Below are 23,724 nucleotides of genomic sequence, written 5' to 3' on the forward strand. Positions count from 1 at the left end.
GAACTGGGTATGTGATTGCTTTTACATGTTTTGAGACATTCTAAGGATCTATAGTTTAAAGATGGTTTAAAATTGTTTTCAAAATGAGTTAAATATTTTTTTTGATTGTTTATAATTGTACAGCTTTGACTTTGAAGCTTGCCACCCTGGGCTCCTTTAGGAGGAAGGGCAGGATACAAATTTAATATGAATAAATTAAGTCAAAGAAAGGGTCTGGTGGAGAGGATTCTAATTCTCTCCCCCAATGCAACTTCCCTTTATCCAATGTACTCTATCCTCGGATGCTTTGATCTCAAATAAAGTGAAAAGGTAATCCTGTTCTCAGCGAGTTGGTTCCTGAAGGAAACTTTGCAAAAACACCAGATTCAGTAGGGAGAGAAGATTAATACTACAGCTCTGGCTGTAGTAACTCCCTTCCCACCTTAAAGCTAAATTATCATTAGTGTCCATTTGAAGATCGCTTTTCTTGCTCCCAGATAGGAGTAAGGTTGGGTGACAACAAATTGCTCATGCACCCCTATTACAGATAACCGCCCACCTTAAGTCATAGCATTCTTTTGCTTCTTTTAATTTACTAGAACATGATGTCTCATAAGCTCCGCTTGATTGCATATGACTGAGAACAATGCTGTGCTGCTACCGTCAGAAGGGAGAACAAACTACCAATCTGTCATTCTTATCCCTTCCATCAGGCTTCTGCAAAACATCTGTTGCTCACTTATTTCGAGCTCAATGTTTTGTCTTGTTTCTTGGTTTAATGACACTGGAAATGTCAGTAGTTACCCACTTGTATTTATTCTTCCTTTTTTTTAATTTGCAACCTGAAGAATATTTTGGGTAAGAGGATGGGGAAAACTGTGTCAAGGTATAGCGCTATTATAATAGAATAATAAGCATGAAAAGAAAGTGTAGGGGATTATTTAAGGAAACGGAGTGGAAAACAAAACCTGACAATTTAGCAAGACAAGGGTAAGGGGGGGCTGTATATTCATTGCCCACCAGCTCTTTCTGCCTCCTTTTTTGTACATATTGACAGATTTTTTTTGGGGGGGGGATCTTTAAAAGACCTTCTGAAGGGCCCAATCATATAGTCAGCTGCAGAAGACAAAAGCAAAATGGCATCTAGTGCTGAGGCTAATGTACTGAGGACATGGGTGGTGCTGTGGGCTAAACCACTGGGCCTCTTGGGCTTGTTGATTGGAAGGTTGGTGGTTCAAATTCCTGCAACAGAGTGAGCTCCCATTGCTCTGTCCCAGCTCCTGCCAACCTAGCACTTCAAAAGCACATCAGTGCAAGCAGATAAATAGGTACCACTGTTGTGGGAAGGTACGGCGTTTCTGTGCACTCTGGCTTCTGTCACAGTGTTCTGTTGTGCCAGAAGCGGTTTAGTCATGCTGGCCACATGACCTGGAAAGCTGTCTGTGGACAAACGCAGGCTCCCTTGGCCTGAAAGCGAGATGAGCGCTACAACCCCATAGTCGCCTTTGACTAGACTCAATCATCCAGGGGTCCTTTACTTTTACCTTTACTGAGGAGAAACTGTGATGGAGACATGTGTTGTTGCACCTGTGCAGCAAAACATCACCCAAGCCATTTTTTATTACTATTAGAAAGGAAGATTGTGAAGGGTGGTGGTGACCAAGCCATTTTAAATCCTCATAGGGTAAAACAATCACATTATGAAGCTGTCCAAATCAATTAGTATGTTTAGTTTATATAATAGGAAATGCTGCTATAATGTCTGGTGGGTCTCTGCTGTTGCCTGGTACCCTACATGAAATCCAATTTTCCATCAGGGAAGTCTAAATCTGAATGGCAAACGTCTCTTAGGCTCTTTGCCGGGCTGGAGACCTTCCATGGTACACATGCCACCACAGTGATGGTGGGGAGACTTTGTGAGCTCTAAAGTGCCAGCCATGATAGTTAAACACTCATCCACCCAATGTGTGTAATAATTAAGAAATCATCTGTCCAATTATGAGCTGCAGCGCTCAGTGTGAGGTGGCAGGTCATGATGCTGTGATGTCAAAGCTGCCATTATACTTCAGTCTAAGAATTTATCTGCAAGATGGCTCATGCAATTAGGCCACACGGGATTCTTTTTTTATCTATAACCTTCCCTGGGTGGCTGGGAGCATTGGTGAGTGGTAAAGCACATGCCTTGCATTCAGATTGTCTCTGAGTAAGTCCTTAGCATTTCCCAGTTAAAAGGAGTAGGTATAACATGATGAAAAAGAGCTCTGTTTGAGATTTTGGAGCGCCATGGCAATTCTGAATAAACAGGGGCTGGGAAAACCTGTGTCCTCGCAGATGTTTGTGGGACTCCAACTCTGTCAGCAGGGCCAATGGTCAGTGATGATGGGTACTGTAATCCAGGAACATTGTAAGGGGCCTCTGCACCCCTAGAAAAGACAATAGTGGACAAAAATAGTCTGACCCTGGTATAAATCTATTTTCTTGCTCTATGTATGAAACTGCAGGTGATGCTTGAACAAACTTTGAAACAATCAGTCCCCCTCAGTGGCTCCACATTAGCATCATTTAATATTTATGCACAACCATCAATCTACATTGCACTTCACAGGGTAACATAAGCAAAAATAAAATAAAAAATAGTCCCTGCCCTCAAGGAGCTTACAGTCTCTTTATTTTGACAGTAGAGGAAGGCAACAGAGCAGGTGAGAAAAGGGAATCCTAAAGGTAATAAGAAATGAATACGAGTATATGCAGTATTGCATACTGAAACTTGGTTTCATTTTCTGGAGGTAGACTGGGGAATTAGGCAGAAGGCTTTTCAGGAAAGATAGATGGGTTGAAATAAACGAGATCATATGAGGCTTGTACATCACCTAAGAACAACATGTCTTATTTTATTTTTTGCTTTGGAAACATTATCTGGAATTCTTGGAAAGTGATGTTTAATGGGCTTGAAACCTGGGAAACAGTTGCTCATTGCGAATGCTGAAAAAAGAGGCCTACCTTTGGCGGATACATAGCCTATTATGATCTGTCCATCGTTTTTCCTGCAGGTGAAGAATCAGGGAAAGTGCATACTAATTACTGGAAGGAATTTTTTTGTTTTGACTATGGCAGACCAACACGGCTACCTATCTGTAACTGCATACTAATTGTACAATTTGCATGCAGGGTTTGTGTGTGTGGGTTTTTGTGTGTGCTTTCTTTTGCATAGCAAATGAGGACCGAAGCAATTGATGACTGAGCAAAGCTGACATGACATGAAAAGGACCTAGCTTGATCTATCCATTGCTATGCATATCCTAGTTGTAGTAGCTAGAATAAAGGCACCTGTACGCCAGTGCACTGCTTGGCAAGCTAAATATGAATGAACTATTTTTGACTCTCTGCTTACACATATACTTCAGTGGGCAGGCTCTAGCAGAAGTCACTCAGTGGGATGTAAGTAGGTCATGACTAAGGTCTTCTCAGTCGGATATGGTCAGGATAAACTTTCACTTTTCTAGTAAGGATGTATGCTGCCCTAGAAGCCATTATAACATAGCATAAGTTACTGGTAGCACCATAGTTTACTGAATAACTTTTATTATTATTATTATTATTATTATTATTATTATTATTATGGTGATATACTTCTATAAAAACGGCTCTTCTAATTTATAAAGATTGTTTAGAATCTGCACCGGACCTTTTCTTGCTTTTAGAAAGGGGGAAAATGCAGGGTGTTTGACTGAAATGAAACCCATTTCTCTCTCCCTGAAGGATTCCCTTCTCCTTAAAATCTCAATTACATTGCCATTGTGATCTGGAAGTCACACTCGTTGATAGCAGCTCTGGAAGAAGCAATTTGCCTTAAAGGTTTTACAAGACTTAAGCTTTTGTTTTATAGACATATTTCAAAAAAAGAAAAAAGAGAGAGAGAGACATATCTGCCAAAAAATAAGAAGTCCTTTTCCCTTGCGTGATGTCAGAAGGTTGGATATGTACAGCCTTGGAAAGATGTATAAATCATTTTTATACAGAGAACTGTCTTAGAAAACTAGAGATTTCAGTACAAAGGAATCCATTCATTGAAAGAATGCCTCCACAAGGTTGTCTTATGAGTTACAATATACACAAAAGGATGTTGCAAAAGCACCTTTGCTTTTTAGGTACCGTTACACTGTACACAGCTGCCACCCTTGTGGGAGGGAAAACAGCCTGTTTGTATTACAAGAAGTCCTATAACAATGCTAAAAATATTGATACAAAACAGCTACAAGTGGATAAAAGCCTAGCAGCTATCCCTTGCTTTAATTGTTCACCAATAATTTTTAGCTTAAAAAAAAATCCCGTCAAGAAAATAGTAGCATTTTGAAATTTCCTTTTCATAGCTTTAGACAGTTATCCCCCCTCCCGCTTACAAAACATAATCCAAACAGTGCCTAGCCGAGAAATAAACAAGCATTATATATGTATAAAATGGAAGATGCAGCTTTATTTTTTATTTTTGTAGAATAGTGCATTTGAATCCTGGAAAGAATTGCTTTGATTATGGAATGATAATCAAAAAAAATGGGCAGAATTGAAATAGGGCAACTCTTACCACAGCTGAGACTGAAATCCGTAATGAACAGTAGGCCAATATATTTTTCAGTCTACTTGTTTCATTAACAGAAGAGGAAAACATGAAACTGAACACTGAAATCATGCCATTGATAGCATGCTTTAAAAATACACTTCACTGATTTTTATGCTGCCTTGTGGAGCAAAGTGGGATTGTGATTACAGGTATGGATCAGGCCACCCTTTCTGATCTAGATGGGTGAATCTAAATCATAATCGCTTTGTCTGCTTAAACTGCATTTGCATTTTTGCAGTGCTCTATTTTGTAGAATGTGTTATTTGTTTATAACGAATGCCACAATTTATCCCACAGCAACCCTGCAAAGGTTGCATTGGCTGAGAATGCATGACTGACCCAAGGCTAGTAAGTGAGTTTCATACAAGTAGAGGTCCTAATTCTGGCACCACACAGCCAGTGTGGTGTAGTGGTTAAGAGTGGTAGACTTGTAATCTGGTGAACCGGGTTCACGTCTCTGCTCCTCCACATGCAGCTGCTGGCTGACCTTGGGCTAGTCACACTTCTCTGAAGTCTCTCAGCCCCACTCACCTCACAGAGTGTTTGTTGTGGGTGGGGAGGAAAGGAAAGGAGAATGTTAGCCACTTTGAGACTCCTTCGGGTAGTGATAAAGCGGGATATCAAATCCAAACTCCTCTTCTTCTTGGTCCAGGTTCAACACTCTAAGCACTACACCACTCTGACTCCAATACTCCAAAATACTCTCAAGTGAACATGTGGTAACCACACAATAACACACCATCTGATCAAGATGGAATGCTTTTTCTTCTAATATTTGAACCATTCTTTCATCTCATCTCTGTAAACCCAAAGGGCGTTCATATTCTCACAGCGCCATTTTAATGCATATAACTCAGACATTATTCTCAAGATGTTCAGTGGCATTCAATCCTAGTAAGCTGGCAGTCCAAAAGCAGCAGTCCCACATACACTTACTAGGGGAATAACCTCCATTCAATAAAATGGGACTTGCATCCTTGTAAATACAACAGAGTTGTATTTATCAATTGTAGCCACAATGTGACCAAGAGAAATACTGGTACATTATGTAAGAAGAAGTTTATCAATACTTATTTAAATTATTCTGCTGCACAGCAATTGCCAGATTTTTCTACAATGAACGTCTCGCATCAAGTTGATAAAACAGTATGTAACTTGAATTGTCATCAAGTATTTTCAATATTCTCACACCGATCCTACACAGACTTAGTCTAAGCGTCGCTTTTTTTTGTATGGGACTCATTCCAAGGCGTAGCCTTGGAACATTAATTTCAGCATTATTCATATTGTTTCATTTCATAAAATTTGCTTTTTACAATTAGAAACATCTTGCCAATCTGTTCATATGATTCTTGATTCCAGCAAATGTTTCCAGTTTGAGCTCTTAAGTTGCGTTGGTATATCAAAGCTCATTGATCCCAATTTCTAGATCCCCAGACTGAGGATATGCACATGATGCTCTGTTCATGTATTTGGAGTGAATGCATGCACACTTAAAGTGGGAAGCAGGTATGAGTACATGGTCCGCTCCCAGTGGCCCAACTCTTGCTGACTCTACTGCAGATCTTCCTGTGTTCTGATACTAAGCATACTGAATAATGAAGGGTCCTGGTGGCAAGGAAACCTCCAAGCACAGTTAGCTAAACACTGTTAGAATCTCCCTTTGCCACTTCATGCACAATATACAAAGTTCAGAAGATGAGCCAGCATGTGCAGAGCCATGGAGGGAGCGGATGTGTGCGCGCTTTCCTACATCCCTTTAAGCCCCCACACATTCACCCAAACACATGAATAGAATTGTGGTGTATAAGGGGCTCCACACAAAATATACAAGAAACATACTCAACGGGAGCAGGTTTATTAGCACCCTGCTAAGGAGTGGTGTTGGTGAAAGGATGAACTGGATCCCATTTGGTGACAGGAGTGGTGACAGGAGTTGACAAAACTGAATATTCTGACCCATGGTTAAAAGGTACAAAGAACGATCCAATGCAGCACAGGTCATGTCAGCGGGAAAACAGGGTTCTAGATGTGTGTGTGTGTTTTTAAATTCCATGTAATGCTTTTTTGCTCACAAGTCAAAATACGCAAGGGGATCTGAATATGCACACCTGCTTCTCAACACAGAATATAGAATAGTTGGTGTGAGAATCTAATGCAATGTTTTCAACAAAGCTTAACATTCCTTATTGCCACCTTTGGCATTTTGGTTTATCAATGGTAAATGCAGCTTTCGAAATCCACTGTTTTCTTAAATTTGATGGCATCCAATACCCCTGTTTCTATTTACTGACATACTGATTTAGCAAAACAAGTATAACTAAAGAGGTACTGAAAAAGCCTGGCAAACTAACTCTAGAACTTGGCCTCAAATACTGAAGTAGTATCCCACTGCAGATATTATATCAATCCCTGAATGAGTGATATCCAACTAAGCCACACTCAGAATTTTCCCACTGAAATGTATGTACTTGTCCATTGATTTCAATGGGACTGCTTTGAGTATGACTGACATTGTATATTACTCACCACCATGGCATATGGCATTCTCCATGACAAAGTGGTCAGCTTCCACTTGGACACACATTGTGTGGTGTGGGAAATCCACTCATCACCCTGGTAAAGTAATTTCCACAAGCAAGACCTGAGTGCTATAGGAATCTCCGTTCTTGTGATTCCCAGCAACCCTCTTTCCAACAGTGGAAAGAGATCACAGCCAACATGACTAGCAGCCATTGATAACCTTGCTTTACTTTGTCTAATCCTCTTTTAAAACCATTCTAGTAGGCAGCCACTGCTGCATCTCATGTAAGGGAATAAGCTGTGCAAAGGATGGGGACATTCTGTCACACTTTCCACCAGCTGCATTAGGTTTTTTCAAAAGGTTTCTAAGTGTGGGGAGGAGGCTCATCACCTCATTCAAGTATCCCAATAAACTGTTATGCTTCTTGCCCAAGATGGAAAGGGCAACCAGGCTGTGTCTGATGATGAGTGAGAAAAGCTTCACTGTACATAATGAAACCAAAATACAACCAACCAGACTGTTGAAACCTCCTCGATGGAATTTGTACCACTGGGGAAGTTTCTTTTTCTTCCCTTTTACTAAATTCTCTATTCAATCCTCACATCTACTTTCACAGTAACATTATTAAAAGAACAGAATGTTATATTTGACATAGCTTTCAAAAATCTTAGGTATGCAAGTGATTGACGGTAGGGAAACACACACACACACAAACGTTGGGCGTCTTTTGGACGTTCCATCGAGATGGTCCCATCCATTCACTATGAAGCCAGTAGAGCTTTTGTCACCAACTTCCTTAAATCCAGGATTTCACACTCGGGTGAATTCCGCAAGACATTCAACTACTCATTTAAGTCATGCTAGCCTCCCCCGCCCCCACCCTGCCTCCCACCTCCCCACTCCCAGTCCTTACTTTACAGGGATCACCTAGATTTCATAGACAACAATAGTTAATTTCAAAACAGTATGTAGGTAGCAGCTGATGAGAACTTAAAAAGTCAGTTTTAAATTAGCATCATGGCCCCTTAAGCCAGATGTAGGACTCTGTCTTCAATAAATACGTGCCAACTCCGTTTACCCATCTTGCTGGCCCAAAGTCTGAAGCTCAGATGTGTGAAGGGTGTGGTGAAGAAAAACGTTTTTCCTGCTGTACATGTGTAAGGAGATTGGTCCTCTGGGAGGCTGTCCCAGCCTCCCTATGAAAGTGGAATGTTGCCGAGGGACAGGAGATTGATCTTTTGGAGTCCCGGGAAAAGCAGGGAGATTCTCGGCCTTGGCTGTCAGCTTCAAGCCACTTTGCGCTTCTCCTTCTAAGCCGTTCTGGCTAACCTCTGAAGTCAGGGCTTCATAAGTCTCTCTTGTGTGCTTGAGAACCTCCACGATTTCTTTTTCTTTCAGGAGGCTGCTGAGGCACACACTTGGCAGCTGGCAGCTTTTGCTTTTGTGGGAGGTTACTTGGTTGCCCGGCAAATATCTAAAATGGTCCTCGGTGGGTGTATGTGCTGACTTTCTGTCCTTTGTGTTGAGAGTTTGGCTCACCATTTTGTTTAGATATGTAGCCTGGGGCAAAGAAAACAGAAAAAGGGAGGAGATGAAATATTAGTAACAGAACGTATTAACAGCAAGGCAGCTTGGAGGATGCAAAATGTTCCCTGTAATGTCTGCAGCTTTGCAACAGACTAGGCATTTTCACCGATGGCTTATTTAGACAGAGACAAATATCAAAAGCTGTCAGAAATCCTTAGGAATACTAAGCAAAGGATGGAGGACTTTTTGCAGTCACTGTGATAGTTCAGTGGTAGAGAGCATGCTATAACATCAGGTAACATGTGAAATATCTCCCTCTTAGACCCAGGGGACCTTTTGGGTAAGTCTTAGGAGCACAGGAAACTGCCTTATGCTGAATCAGACTGTTGGTCCATCTAACTCAGCATTGTCTACACTGACTGGCAGTGGCACTGCAACATTTCAAATGGATGCTCTACCAGTTCCCCCTAGAGGATTTAACATGGTACGTTCAGCATGCAAAACAGATGCTCTTCCACTGAGCTATGCCTCTTCCCAAAGTTTGTGTCACAGAAATAATACAGGCTCAGTGACAAAAAAAAATCTCACTTGCTATAAGGCAGCTTCCTATATGGAATTTCTAAGGAAAGTAATTAGGTAGGTCAGGCTACTTCTCACACCAATGTTGCACTTCCCCCAGGTATTAGTGACATTATTAGAAAAAGTACTCTCAGCAGTCATCCTACCCTCATGATGGCATGATTATCACTCTGATAAATTCTTGAACAGGAGTAAAATCGAGCCATGGTGAAGTGGGAGCCCTCCCTCCTCCTTGTAACATAAAACAGGTCCAAAGCTGAGATCAGAGTCCCAACCATGTTCTCCAGGGAAAACCCTCACTTGCACACAAAGCTGACCCATATTAAATTATAAAGAAGCACCAGGATGCAATCTCCATCCCGTCCCTGCAATTATGTTTCTCCCCCAAGAGAAGACACATTAAAAACCTTCCTTTTAGAAAGGAAAACTCATCTGCTGAAAGGTAAAATTCAACCAGCAAAGCTTCTCTTCTGTTGTAAAGACACAGCACAATGAACAATGTCAGGTTCTCATACACGCAACTCGAAAATCTATTCATGCTAATCTCTTAAACTATGCATGCATGAAAGGCTGAGAGAAAAAAGAAGTGACAGAGAGAAGCCTAAATATGCTTCGTTCCCCAGATGCAGACCATGCAAACTTTCAAGGGAGTTCTTTAAAAGGTATGTCATAACTCGCACCGCAATTAGCACATTTCAGTTTGTCTCCTTTCAGTAGCTAGAGTAACGTTACCATTTTAAAGCTCCGGTTCATGTGTGAGAACTAGCTGTAACAGGAGTCCATTGTACTCTGTCCTTTAAGTTATTAGGCACTATAATTAGACGTTTGTTCTATCCTTTCCCAATTTGTTTGCTACTTCAATCTGGCATTTACATATACTTCAAAAACCCAACTAATATTAGCCTAGATTCAGTGCAAACCGGCACAGTGGATGTCTTTTGACGTGTTCATTTCTGCTTCTTTTAAGAACTCAGATACGGCCACTTGAAACTAAATCTAAGGAAGCCACAAAAGCTGCTTTGATCTGCGGTGCTTGAAGTTCAGAGTTCCCCAAAGCTGCATGCTTTGTAAGTTTTCTACTTCTATTGTTTCTTAGCTTTTATTAACAGCTATTTATTTTGGAAGCACTGGGCAAGTGAAGGGCACACACTCATTGCAGAGCTGGGTATGTTTTAGTGGAGCAGTCACTTCTAAGGAGCTGCAGTAGACATTTTTGGTGCAATTTGGTAAAGCTATCAAGAATGTTCATCCAAGCGCATAGGAAATATTCCTCGTGCCAAGTCAGGCCATTGGACCATCTAGCTCTATATTAACCACAACACCATTCCCCAACTTGGTGCCCTAAAGATATGTTGAACTACACCCATTATCAATTGATCACCCTGGATGGGAGATGATGGGAGTTGCAGCCTGAAACAAGTGGTGGTCACAGGCCTAGAGAAGGCTGGTCTAAAATGACTGGCAGTAGCTCTCCAGGATTTCAGACAGGAATTTTCTCCAGTCTTACCTGGAGATGTCAGGGATTGAACTTTGGACCTTCCAGAAGCAAAGCATGTGCTCTGTCACTGAACAATAGCCCTTCCCCATACCAGCCCTTTCAAGCCTTGATATATTTTGCATAACATAAAAAATTAAGACTTATTTTGAAGATGCTCACTGTCAGAAAAAGCTGAGCAATTTCAAGGGGAGGAAAAAACAAGTTTCAATTAGTCTAGTGGTGTCATGAACTGGCTGGATGCAGGGGAGAAGTGGGAGGCACCAGCTGGATAAACCCCAAGGAAGCAGACTCAGAGCCAGGAGATTGGTGGTGGGACGATGATGAGTGGTCAGAGGGAACAGAAGCTAATGAAGCAACAGGGTTTAGTGAGTAGGAAAAGGCTGGGGCAGAGAGCAATCCAGAATCACGAGGCAGAAGCAGAGGCTGGAGAAGAGGGGGGCCAAGAGGCAGATGAGAATCAGACTGCTGAAGAAGCCAGGGAGTCTCTCTCCCACCCACCCCCAGACTCCCAAAACACAAAGAGGAATGAAAAGGGAGGAGCAAAGAGAGACAAGGCAAAGGAGCCACAGGTTGCTGGGGGAGGAGTCTTAGAGAGAGGTAGGACGGCAGGGACCTTCAGTCCTTGCAACTGCCTCATTGAGGCCTGAGCTGTTTTGCCGTCTTTGAATAATGAGTTAACTTCACTGACACCAGGTGTTTTATTGCTGACCTGTTCCTGACAACTGGATGGGCCTACTATCCTGTTGAATGTGAATAAATGCTAGCTAATCTTATCTCTACTCCAGCTATTTTCTCCATGTAAATTGGCATATTCTGCACCTCACTGGAATTAACCTAGGGGGATAGATATGTGTAAAGGGTGTGTGGAAATATGCCATACCAAGAAGTGTTCTACCACACATACTGTAAAATAAGCCTGCTCTATGAGAAGACCAGCAGGGGGGCACTTGAATCCCAGGGAGATGACCCACTTGGGAGCCGTAATGGTGCAGTGCCTCTTTTTTGCTTTTGCAAACATTACCACAAATGTATGAGCAGCAGCAAAGGTGCAAGAGGCGGCAAATGGGGACAACCACGTCAAAAGAAAATGAAAAGTACTGCAATAGACAGGTCCTGCTGGTTGAGATAACATGTTGATGACAACAAAATGGATCAAACATTTGCAATAAGCTTCCAGGAAAAAATCCCAGAAGACAACTGTGTAGTGCAGGAAAATTGTCTATCTTTTATTGTTAACATTTTGGAAGAGTAGCAGACAATTTCAGTCCTCACCCCAGAGTGGTCTTCAGAAGTGAACTCCTTTCAACTGTTTTGTGTTATTTACAATTTTCTTTCTGCAAAATGAAGGGCTCTTTTCATGTGCAGAAGGGACTGAGATCCAGCAGAAGCTTCTGCTGGAGAAAGTCCTACACTTCATCTTAGCCAAAAGGCTGAAAAGCAATACTGCTGGAGGAAGTCCTGAGAGCTCTCCCTGCAGCCTCCCATACCACCTCCAACATAAGCCTTAAGCCTATGGAGCAACTTTGGGGGGTCTGCAGGCAGGAAGAAGAACCAGCACAAATGGCTTCTTTCAAGCAGGAGTACCCCATGATCAGAGTTCCACTCCTGGGGACTCTGGATCTTATCCTGTGAGAAACTAAAATCATGCCTAAAATGATGTTGGGAACTCTACATTTTTAAATGGTTATTGTGATTTTCCCTTTACTGCTATCTCCTTTTCTTCCTTAAGACATTAAGCCTAATGCTTAATATGCAGAACAGGACTGGGGAAACCTCAGCACAGGGGACAAAGTCTTCCAGGTCAGTCTGTCTGGACCATGGAGTTCTCCCTCTACTCTCCCAGGGAAAACACACACACCACTGGCCCTGCCTCTCACCCTGAGTGCTTTTGCCTGGCTGGAATGTAGCCTTGCGCTCTGATAATGCCTCTTGCTTGTCTAGATGGGGGATACAGAGAGTCTGTAGAAACTAGTCTACTATACAAAGGTAAAACATTTATTGTGTCACCCATTGCTGCCTCTAACTCTGCCAACCACTGGCATGTGACCCACATAAGGTTCCCCCAAAGAAGCACCAAAGTACATTCAATCATACCTTTCCAAGTTCATGCATTTTGACTTAACTTCTTGAATCTGAAAAATCGCCAGAAAAGCATGCCACTTAGGAAAGCATCTAACATGTTTCCAAGAAGGGAGACAAAACTGAAACCATTCAACACTTTCCCATACTTAAATGATTTCAAGCAGCTTTTGTGGCCCTGGCAGTTTATGTAACTGCTGTTCTAATTTACCAATCAGTAAAATCAGCTCCTTGGTCTACATTCCATCTGTTACTATGTCAACTGCTTGATTTCTGCACCATCTTGTTTTTATGCTCACCAGCTCCCAGTGCTGTGAACGATCCAACACAGAATGTAATTTAGCTGGAGTGGGTAATGGTTCTTCATTTTAGTTTATTAAGAACCACTCTTCTTTATTGATTTTAGGATGCACCTATACCGTCACTGCATTTTTTACAACCACCTGAATTCTGCTCCTATTGATCAGCTAACACTGCCTTCCATCAGTACCCTCCATGCTTGGTAAAAAACCCACAGTACATCAAAATCACATATGGTGAAGCACTGGAAGTGTGCCAGGAGATGGCACAAAGTGGGTTACAGGAATAGTATTTCAGCCCCAGGACCCACTTAACACATTGGGAGAGCCATTTCTTAATCTTTTATTGTATATTTGCATGGTGGTAGTGCTTCTGCGGCAACCCACCTTGGACCCACTAGAATTGCAGACTAGTAGGTTAGAGCACACATGAGTTACTTACTCTATGGTAGTTCCCATGCCTTTTGAGTTGGCTTGAAATCTAATACATAACACAGCTCTGAATGTGATTCTGCCTTACATAATGCATTTGTATATGAAAATCTCACAGATATATGCATTTTTATGGTCACTATATGCAAGTATAGGTATTTTGGCACATGGAGTCAGTTTTGTCCAAGCAACCATGCAGAAAATTCATCCGTACCAGTAGGAGCTGGTAATATGGGTCTCAATCACTGCCCATTATAGTCTGGTCATCTACACATGGCCCCAGGTGCCCAGGAACCTCTCCTAGGTAAGCAGGTCTCATGCAACCGGTTCAAAGGTCCCCTGGTTCTACTCTAACAAATACCAAGAGAAACAACAAGGACTTTAAAGGATTAACGCTGAAAGCTCTAATATATTTCCTCTTAAAAATGTGCTGCTATTTGTATTTTCACTAATATACGTTGACTTCTTCGAGGCACCTGGAGATCTTTCCTACTATTTTCACCGTTTGAAGCAAATGGGGAAATTTTGTGGGATGTTATTGCTGCTATTTGTCATCACATTTCAAATTAACTTTCTCATAACTCGTCACACTGCAAATCCCCAAACTCTGTCGGATCCCAGCATTCAAAGATAGATTAGAATATTTTTATGTCTTGCACTAGGATTTAAAAGGCACGCAAGAGAAGCAGTAATAATATTTTTTACAAAATCCACCAGCAGTCAGAGGAATGATCAGAATGTTGTGAGAGTGATGCTCAGTTCTGCCACTTTTCTCAAAAATAGCCCAACGTAACTCATTGATATCATCATCACTGACACAAACTCTAATGCCCTGCTTATCAATTTGACCTCCTTGCATTGCATCACATTTAAGCGGGAGGGTGAGTGCTTCTGCATGCAGAAAGTCCCTGGGCATGTCCCTGGTATCAACAGATAGTAGACCACAACTACCTGGGAAAGACATTTTGCCCGAGACAGAGGCTATATGAACAAATGCTTGTACATGTACAAACATCCAAAGGACATGTGCAAATGTTCTGACTTAGTAGACGGCATCTTCAGATGTTCCCTCCTAACCAAGCCGCATTAAGAGCTACACTCTGGATTTAAGCATCTCAGCTGGACATTTGTAGGTGGTCTTAAACAATTGACTCAGCCCCATATGTATGGGTATGAGTGTAACCCACCCAAAGTTAAAGCAGTTGTAAGTCTCCTTTATGGGACGCAGGTGGCGCTGTGGGTAAAACCTCAGTGCCTAGGACTTGCTGATCGCATGGTCGGCGGTTTCGAATCCCCGCGGCGGGATGAGCTCCCGTCGTTCGGTCCCAGCTCCTGCCCACCTAGCAGTTTGAAAGCACCCTTAAGTGCAAGTAGATAAATAGGTACCGCTTTATAGCTGGAAGGTAAACGGCGTTTCCGTGTGCTGCGCTGGTGCTGGCTCGCCAGCTGCACCTTCGTCACGTTGCCCACGTGACCCGGAAGTGTCTTCGGACAGCGCTGGCTCACGGCCTCTTGAGCGAGATGAGCACGCAACCCTAGAGTTGGACACAACTGGCCCATACGGGCAGGGGTACCTTTACCTTTTTAAGTCTCCTTTATGTGAGATTAACAAGATCAATAATGACCTAAAAATAAGGTGGATCATGCCCTTTGTTTTTGCCATTATAATTTAAAAGCACTTCAAGAAAATGATAATAACCAAATGCACTTATTCATATGATATTATTAACCTACTTTCAAGGACTGTATCCCCAAAATCAAATTCCTAGTAACAGTTCAAAGAATGAGCTTTGGAAAGCTTTGGAAATGAGTATTGAAAAAAAGGGGGGTTAGAAGAAACAGATCTGCTCGAAATACTCACCCCTGCATAGTATAGTGGGTTTTTTTGGTGTGTGTTTTTAAATAAAACATCCTTCTCCCCCTTCTCCCTTCTAAACATGGTTTGATGGACTGCCGATGTTCACGCTTCTCATCCCAGACAGAGAACAACTGTTGGGATCCAGATAAAGGAATACGCTAGCAAAGACCTGTTCATTAGCTGTCATGTTAATGAGTGGAACTATCCCTCAGCTCAAATGTTCAATTCCACAACCGTAAAATCAGAAGACCTACAAAAAGGGCAAGTTGTATGCTTATGACAAGAAAGGGGAAAATAACACCCCCTAATTATCTTTTAATTGATTTGGCTCTTAATTTTTATGACAAAATGACTGAGAGCAAGACATCCCTGAAGAAAGAATGAAAACAATCTGGCCATTTAATCATCCTCCGGCAAATGCTTTATGAGCAAAGTTTAACCAAGTAACATGAATTTCCCAAGCTAAAGCAAGGTTTCAGAATTCCTATTACTGGACTAAAGCTATCTCACGATGACTTACAATGAGCCTAATAGAGTTAGGCTATTTAGACAAAAATGAAACCAGAACTGGAAGAAATATTCAAAAATATTTTAAATTTACTGAAATTTCCCAATTCACAACCGAAATTTTGAACACAATTGTCAGGAGCTCAGGAGCAGAGGCACAGGGGAGAGAGGAAATAGAGAGCGAAGGGGAAGAATCGGAGGGCAGCGTAGGGGAGTATGACAGTGGCCCGAGAGATTCCATGAGCTTCTCCAGCGAATCAGAAGATTCCCAGAAGGGGGCGCCGATGGCCAGGGCAAGGGGGGTCCCAGGGGGGACGCACCAGAAGCAAGGGGCCAGCGGGGACTCCCAAAGCAGCAGCGAGAGATCAGGGCCAGCTCCCCCACCAGAGCGTAGTGGGGGGGAAGAGTCCCATGCATCAGGGCCAGCATCTCCTCCGGCGGGGAGAGAAGATGAGTCAGGGCTGACCACGCCTCTGTTGGAGAGTGAGGGAACGGAGGGGAGGTCAGGCCCAGCTAGCCCCCCCGAAGGGGGAAGCAGTGACAGGAGCAGTGTAACGGTCAGGAGGAAGGTTGCCGGGTGGGCGCGGGCGCCAAGTTCAAATGTACAGGCGCGCGGCACAGCAGAAAACCCGGATTGGGAACCAGGTCCTAAAGCCCGCCGGAGGCAGGGGGAAGACTCAGGGGAGTCAGCGTCAGAAGAGTCCAGAAAGGACAAGACCCCAGCAGACAGGCGGACCCAGAGGAGGAAAGAGCAGAGGAAGAGGTGGAGCAGGGCTAGAGTCTTAAACTGGTGTCTGGGGGGAGGAGATTCAGACAGAGCTTCAGCGGTCTAGAGATCAAAACTGAATTTCAATAAAGACTTTTGTATATAATAAGAACTGGCGTTGGTCCTTTGTGAGCTGGGACCTAGGGCAGCTCTGACAACAATATTTTAATTTTTTAAAAAAATCAGATTTACATGTTGAATGTGAAAACTTATTTTAGCATGCAAGTACTTTAGTTTTTTTTGGCATCTGTTGGGGAAAGGTTCTTAAGGAAGCAGTTGTCAATCCCCATGTAGGGCTGGAAAAAGCTCCTATCTGGAAACTCTGGAAAGCCACTGCCAAGTCAGTGTGGAGAATGCTGAGACAGAAAGGCCAGCAGTCTGAATTGGTATAAGGCATGGACATCCCTCCTGCATATTGGCATAAAATATGTACACTCATCTAATGTCAAAATAATAATACTGGTACTATGACTTGCCTTCTTTCAGATATCAATGATTAATCAGCAGCCAAGACACCCACCCACCCACCCACCCACCAAAATAACAATTGGTTGTACTTGAGAAAGTTGTACTCTGAATAGACCAACTGACACGAATGGACCAAAGTTGGTCATCAAAATTACTTTCAGTGGGTCTTTCCTGAGTATGACTAACATCAAATATTCCCAGGGATCATGGTCCCTAAGATGCTTCTGCAGTAGCATCTAGCACAATGGAAGGCCCTTTCCAACTGTTCCATCACTGCTGGTGCCGAGTATATCTGAGTGGTAAGGGAAGAGGTGAAAACTAAGGCCAAGGGCTTGAGGATTCCAAATCAGAAACATTCATTTCCACACCCTCCCCCCCCCATTCAAAAATCAACCCCATTACTACTTCTAGTCATCAAAATCCATTGGACATGCATCTTCAGTGATTTGTGGAAATGCCAGCTAGCAATACAAAATATTATAATCTCAGTTGACACCACCTCGTAGGACAGGGGTGGGGAGCCTCTGCCTGTGGGGCACATTTAACCTGCTCTGCCTCTCCATTTTGCCTACAAGGCCATTTCCCCCAAATCAGACGCAGACTTTGGTTTTTCAAATTTCAGCAGCGCACTGTGCGAGGCGAAAATCCCCACCGCTTGCATTCTGTTCCGCTCAGTTCACTATGTTATAGTTGCAGTTCCCTGCAGCAGCACCCAGGCTGAGCACCCAGTGTGGTAGGACCAGACATGCTGCCCCAATCTGCCTTCACCCAGATAATGCCCATCTGCTGCACACCTGACATCATTAGGTGTCTGTGGGTAAGCAGAGATGAATCAAGACTGAATTTAGATTGCTCATCAGCTGACAAGCAGGGAGTTCGATTCTGCTTTCTACAGGCTCTGGCCATTGTAAGGATGTCCCTTAAAAGAGAGAGAGATTTTACTGGTCTGTCTCCCAGTCATACATTTCTCTGTAAGAGAAATGGCTTAATTGAAAAATAACCTCCATTTAACACCTTTCATTTGGAAATGGAAGAACACAGTTTTGAAGCTTTAATACTGGATTTAGCAAAATGTATGTCAGGCGCCCAAGTCAGACAGCTGGTAGAATCAGAAAGTAGTGCAAAGCTGTCTCATTACAAAGTCTTATTAATAAGTCAATGTCCTCAAATCTTGGATAGAATATTCTTTTCAATTTACCTTATAATATCCATTAAGCTTTAAACCTAACTGCATTTAAATCTCTGAATATATTTTCACCAGAAAGCAAGAGGGGGTGCACTGAGAGTAGAATGTACCTGATGAAAACATAACCTGAAATCCTGAAATTATATTTGAGAGACACCTACATTATGAGGTCACAGTCATGGCCCTATTGTTAAAGGTCAGTCACATTCTGCCAGACATTATAATGAGATATCGGGGAAGAGGAAGTTATACAGCAGACAGTTAGGATTTTACTTCAGTTGGCTCCACATTCTGCTCACTAGGCCCCAGCCACTGACATGCTAAATCGTGTCTTCCCTTAAAGAGGGCACGTGTTGCGGTGAGACCTGGAAACCAACCTCCTGTGTTGTGGGTGGGTAAGATTCGACAGCCACAACACCCGATTGGTAGGTCCCTCGATGTTGGGTTCAATCTGGCCAATGGGGCGCAGTCCAAACAGATCAAGGGACCTATATATACTCATGCACGAGATCCAGAGCTCCTCTTTCAGCTTGTGCATTCGGAACACCCGCCAACCTCTCCCTACTTTTAGGGCATTTTGTGATTGACCTTGCTATGCCATGGTGGGTGTTCTGTCATTGGGGCAGGGGCACGGCAGGAATTTCCCCCACTTGGCTGATTGGCTGTTGCCATTTGGGTTTCGCTTGCTGCGTAGCAAATCGTCACAACTTGTAAAGTTGCGGATAGGCACTTCAGGTGATAGGGATGGGAAAACGCTCTCGCCATCCCTATGTGAAGGGTAAGGAATCCAGGGCCTCAAATGGTTTGGTCAACCCCTGAGGGGGGCGTTGTGCCCATGCCTGAGTCCCGGGGGGCATCTGGGTGGTGAACATAGTCTGTTCCCATCCCGGCTTTTCGTCTACCCAGGTGTTCACCCTTGGCTGACCTACCCTGGAGCCCTGGGTCAGCGCTGCCTGCAAGGGTGAAGGGAGCTAGTCGAACCAGAGCCTATACAACGATTCACCTTTTGTAATCAATAAAGTTGTGGCCTAACTTCTGCCAAAAACCAAAACTAAAATTTGAATCAAGTGTGTCTTTATTTAGGGGGGAGGTCTCTGGGTCTGAACACGCAAAACCAGCCAACCCTTCATCATGCTAGACTCACCAGGATTAGCCTCTCCCAGGTGAGTCTCTTATCTCCTACATCTTTCCTTCCATTTCACCATCCAACTTGCCAGTCCCTGCACCTCCCCTATGAAGAAAATCCTTATCTTGAGAAAGAGAGAGGCTTTGTCCAGGCATTAAGAAATGGGAGTGGGTGAGTGTGGAGGGAACATGGGGCAGCATGTGCCAGCCTCTCCCCCAACCGCAACCCCTATTGGTTCCACACCTGACTTCCTTCATTGAGTGGGAAGACTGGTAAAGGAGTTCATAATAATTTCCTCATATTTTTGTTTGCATTGCTCTTATTTCCATGGTGTACCCTCACCTGTCTGGTAAAAAAAAATAGTCTGTTCATTTAGCATCACATTAGTAATGAACATTTCATACTGACATCAATTTATTTGGATGGGAGTTTCGGTGGGTGGGAGCATTTTATTCTGTTTTATTGCCTTTTTGTGCATGCAGCACCTGAGGGGAAAACTAGGATTGGTTTTGCTCTGAGATTAAACTGCTTGGGCTCCTTCTATCTGCTCGGAAGCAGATAAGAGAACATGGCACAGTAGCCCTTTCTTTTAAATCAACATTGAGCTCTTCTATTTCCTGTGCTGAGACACTGCATGTTAATAATTGCCAGTGCCTACGATCATAAAAAAGGAATACATAAAATATGAATTGTATTCAGCTCAAGATACGCAGTGCTTTCGTAAATACTGTAATGAAAACCTGGCTGACAACGATTGATGCAAAATGCTTCTTGTACTATGGGATGTGTCACTGTGCAAGGATAATGTCATTAATATACATGCAGCACAGTAGCTCAATCAGCACCGAGACTTTTCTCTTTTCTGTCCTCCCCCCCACCAATGCCTTTTATTTGAAATTGGCTTAATATTTCTTCCTCTCTACCAGCTCCTTTTCTCTCAGTAATCAAATGACCAACAACTGTCAATACCTTCACAATATCTAAATGAAGCAGGCAAGCATTCATTGGTAGCAGCCAGTAAAGTGGCTACTAGGATATAAGACAACACTGAGAGAGGGGAAATTGCATAACCTCACTGGCAAGTGTCAGGAGGTCTTGGTGGAATCTGCTAAAGAACCCTGTATTGGAATGGACCAGTATGGTACCCTCCAGATATAGTCACACTGCAATTCCCATCATCCCTGAACATTGGCCATGCTGGCTAGACCTGCTGGGAGTTGGAGTCTACAAATACCCAGAAGGCCCCATGTTGACTCCATGTGCACGTTGGCATACACATTGCCAAAAAAGGGAGGGAATACATCACCAAAAAAAGAGGACAGAGATCTGGGTAGCATTTGTATGTGCTGCTTTATATGTATAGATGCAAATTTAGAAATAATTACTAAAATTGGAAAATAACTACATCTCCCCATTGTGGGAAAGACTGTGACCAGGTGTCTTGATCATTCCGCTAGACAGGTACTAACTGTTGATAGGCAGCTTCAAAGGACTCTACTCTCTGTTGAGATGGTTCTTCTTTAAAGCAAGCTTGACCCAAGTAACAAATAAAGGACTATAACCAGATCAGGGGTGGGAAGCGTGATGCCTTCCAGATGTTGTTGTACTATAACGTCCATCATCTCTGACTGTTGGCCTCACTGGCTGAGGCTGTTAAACCACATCTGCAGGGCCACATGGCCATCTTCTCTGAATTAGAGGAGTTTCCTCTGGTTGTTCATAGAGACAACCCAATACTTTGTAAAATAAGGCACACAACCACCTACATACACTAATGCCACACAACGTAGATGATGATGCCAGCAGTCTAGGTGCAGCTAGAATTCAAATAATAATGCAATATATGAAATAAAAGAAGCAATAGAAATACAACTGAAAATCACTATGAATATCCAATGTGATGGGTGTGCAATCTCCGCTATTCAGACAAAAAACACCCACAGATATGACATGGGCCACCTAAATGAAGTTCCACTGGTGCCCACAGATCAAAGTTTGGGAACCTCTGCTCTGCAATATTTACTTGAGGTAAATAACATTTTAGGTATTTATACTGCTGAGTATTAACATCTGTGGAATATATGTTAAATGAAGCCTGGATTGTCACATGTAATCTCCCCCCCCCCCATCCTGTTTTTGATACCTAAAGCATCCTCTGACGTTGAAGAGCACTAGGGAGCCCCTACGTGTACAGAACGTCATGGCTGATTAGAACCATTGCACTGCGAAAAAGAAAAAGAAAAGAAAAGAAAAGAAGTAGCACTATATGAGAAAAGCTGTGAACCTCCTTTCACAACAAAGCCCCCACCTTACCTCTCCTGAAAATTCACAGCCAAGTCTTTTGATTCTTTATTAGTTGAATTTATCAATTTCATGAGGCAGGACAGCAGGAGAGATTCCCACTGACATTATTATATAAAATGATTATGTAAAACAATTATTCTTACTGGAAAGGTTTAGTTTGTGCATTAAGAAAAGTGTGGTTTTAATGTTCAGGGCCAACCCTTACGAAAAATTCTGAAAGAATTACAAATGCCTCGGTATAATTTCAGTCAGATTCTGAATTAATTCTAATTAACTTTTCCGTAAAGGGAGTACAGTCACCATATCCCTTGGCAAAAAAACTGAAAAAAGAGAGGTTTTTTTACTTCAAAAAAGCAAGGAAGGCAACATTGTAATGCACTTCATTTTAGCAATTAGTGCCTATGCAGTTATTTTTTCAAAAGGTGTATTCATGTTTAATGAAAGACCTCAATTAATTTGTTACAAAGAAGCATTTTCTTTTCTGAAATATATTCATAACTTTGCAGACTAAGGGCATTTGGCACTTTTGTGTTTAGAGAGCAGGACAGAATTACACACACCTGCAGATTTGTGTGTGTGAGAGAGGCGTTACTTAGACAGCTACCTGTAAGTTTCTTTCAACTCAGTGGGCTTTACTCCTGAATAGAGTATTGGTTTGCACTGTTAGTAGCAAGCACATATCCACCATAGTGAGATGTATACTCCATAGCTCATTTTAGCAGATTGCTCTAATAATAATAATTTATTATTTATTATTTATACCCCGCCCATCTGGCTGGGTTTCCCCAGCCACTCTGGGTGGCTTCCAACCGAATATTAAAAACAATACAGCATCAAACATTAAAAGCTTCCCTATTGTTTTCTGGACAATAATTTAAAGGGAATCCAAAGATGAACTGTTTAGTTATTTTCCCTATAGTCAAGCCATTATGACCAACATATTGTAATTATTACTTCTAATCAATATTTCCTAATAACCTTTTCCAGGAAAGCTTGCAGCAAGGAGATGTCCCTGTTGCCTTATTCGGTGTAATGGTCAGTTTTCCATGATACAAGCCGTGATGAAAAGCGCTCTCGATTACAGTTTTCATACACTCATTCTCTCTATATTAAAGTTGACCTCAAGAGGACCTGAGAGCCTGCTGACCTAATCACCTCCCAGGAAACATGGTGCCTTAGGGAGCTGTTACATGCCTCTTCTTTCCCAGGAAACCACAAAGCATTTTCCCTTCAAGCAGCAGAAAGAATTAAATGCATAGAAGTTGGTGGTGATTAAGCCCACCACCTCTTGAGTTTTCAGCTATTCTCTGTCTTCAGTAATTCTATCTCAAGACTTGGCAGGCAGAGTCCAGCTTCAGAGCTCTGTCTTCCCATTAACTGGTCCAGATTGCCAACTCCTGGCTCATCAGGACATGAATCCCAATGGGAAAAAGCAATGGGTGGATCGGTCTGTTTAAAGTTGACATGAAATGGAACCAGACAAGCCCAACCATCTTTCCCCCTATAAAGCCATTCATGAAGCCAGTGTCCATAAGCTAGTCCCATCCATTTCTGTAACACCAGTCATAAGTCAATCCCATCCCATTTCTGTACCAGTCTGTTATTGCTTGTTTATTGCTAGGTTTTTGCAGCATTCTGCCGATAAAAATGAGAATCAAAATGTCCCTCAAATCTTACAGGTTGTGAAGTCAGGGGGGATTTAAGTAATTCTGGAGGTGGGACCAGGGGGCAAAGTGTTTGCTTGACTTGCCACTGACAGGGTTTGTGTCACCGTGATGTTTGTACTATTCTTGGACACACCAAAATAGCTAGGTTTTGGGTTCATATAGTCTGGACTCTGCCCCTTTCCTGCCCAGTTGTCAGAAGCTTTTATTTCAAGAGCTGGCAACTGTACAGTTGTACAGTGGTACCTTGAGTTAACAACTTAATTCATTCCGGAGGTTCATTCTTAACCTGAAACTGTTCTTAACCTGA

General features: G+C 42.6%; 1 protein-coding gene across 3 annotated transcripts in view; it reads right to left on the reverse strand.

The window, feature by feature from the left end:
• Positions 1 to 5,357: 5,357 nt before the first annotated feature.
• CCSER1 (coiled-coil serine rich protein 1) overlaps positions 5,358 to 23,724 on the reverse strand; it is a 691,921-nt gene continuing 673,554 nt past the window's right edge. For 2 of the 3 annotated variants that reach the window (XM_083756443.1, XM_083756445.1), the window contains one exon: positions 5,358 to 8,681. In XM_083756443.1, coding sequence (XP_083612569.1) covers positions 8,196 to 8,681 — 486 coding nt within the window. In that variant the 3' untranslated portion in view covers positions 5,358 to 8,195. The remainder of the gene's footprint in view (positions 8,682 to 23,724) is intronic. The other variant, XM_083756444.1, reaches the window with a different exon arrangement.

This window comes from Podarcis gaigeae (genome assembly GCF_964106915.1).
Source record: "Podarcis gaigeae genome assembly, chromosome: 9".
Lineage (NCBI taxonomy): Eukaryota > Metazoa > Chordata > Lepidosauria > Squamata > Lacertidae > Podarcis > Podarcis gaigeae.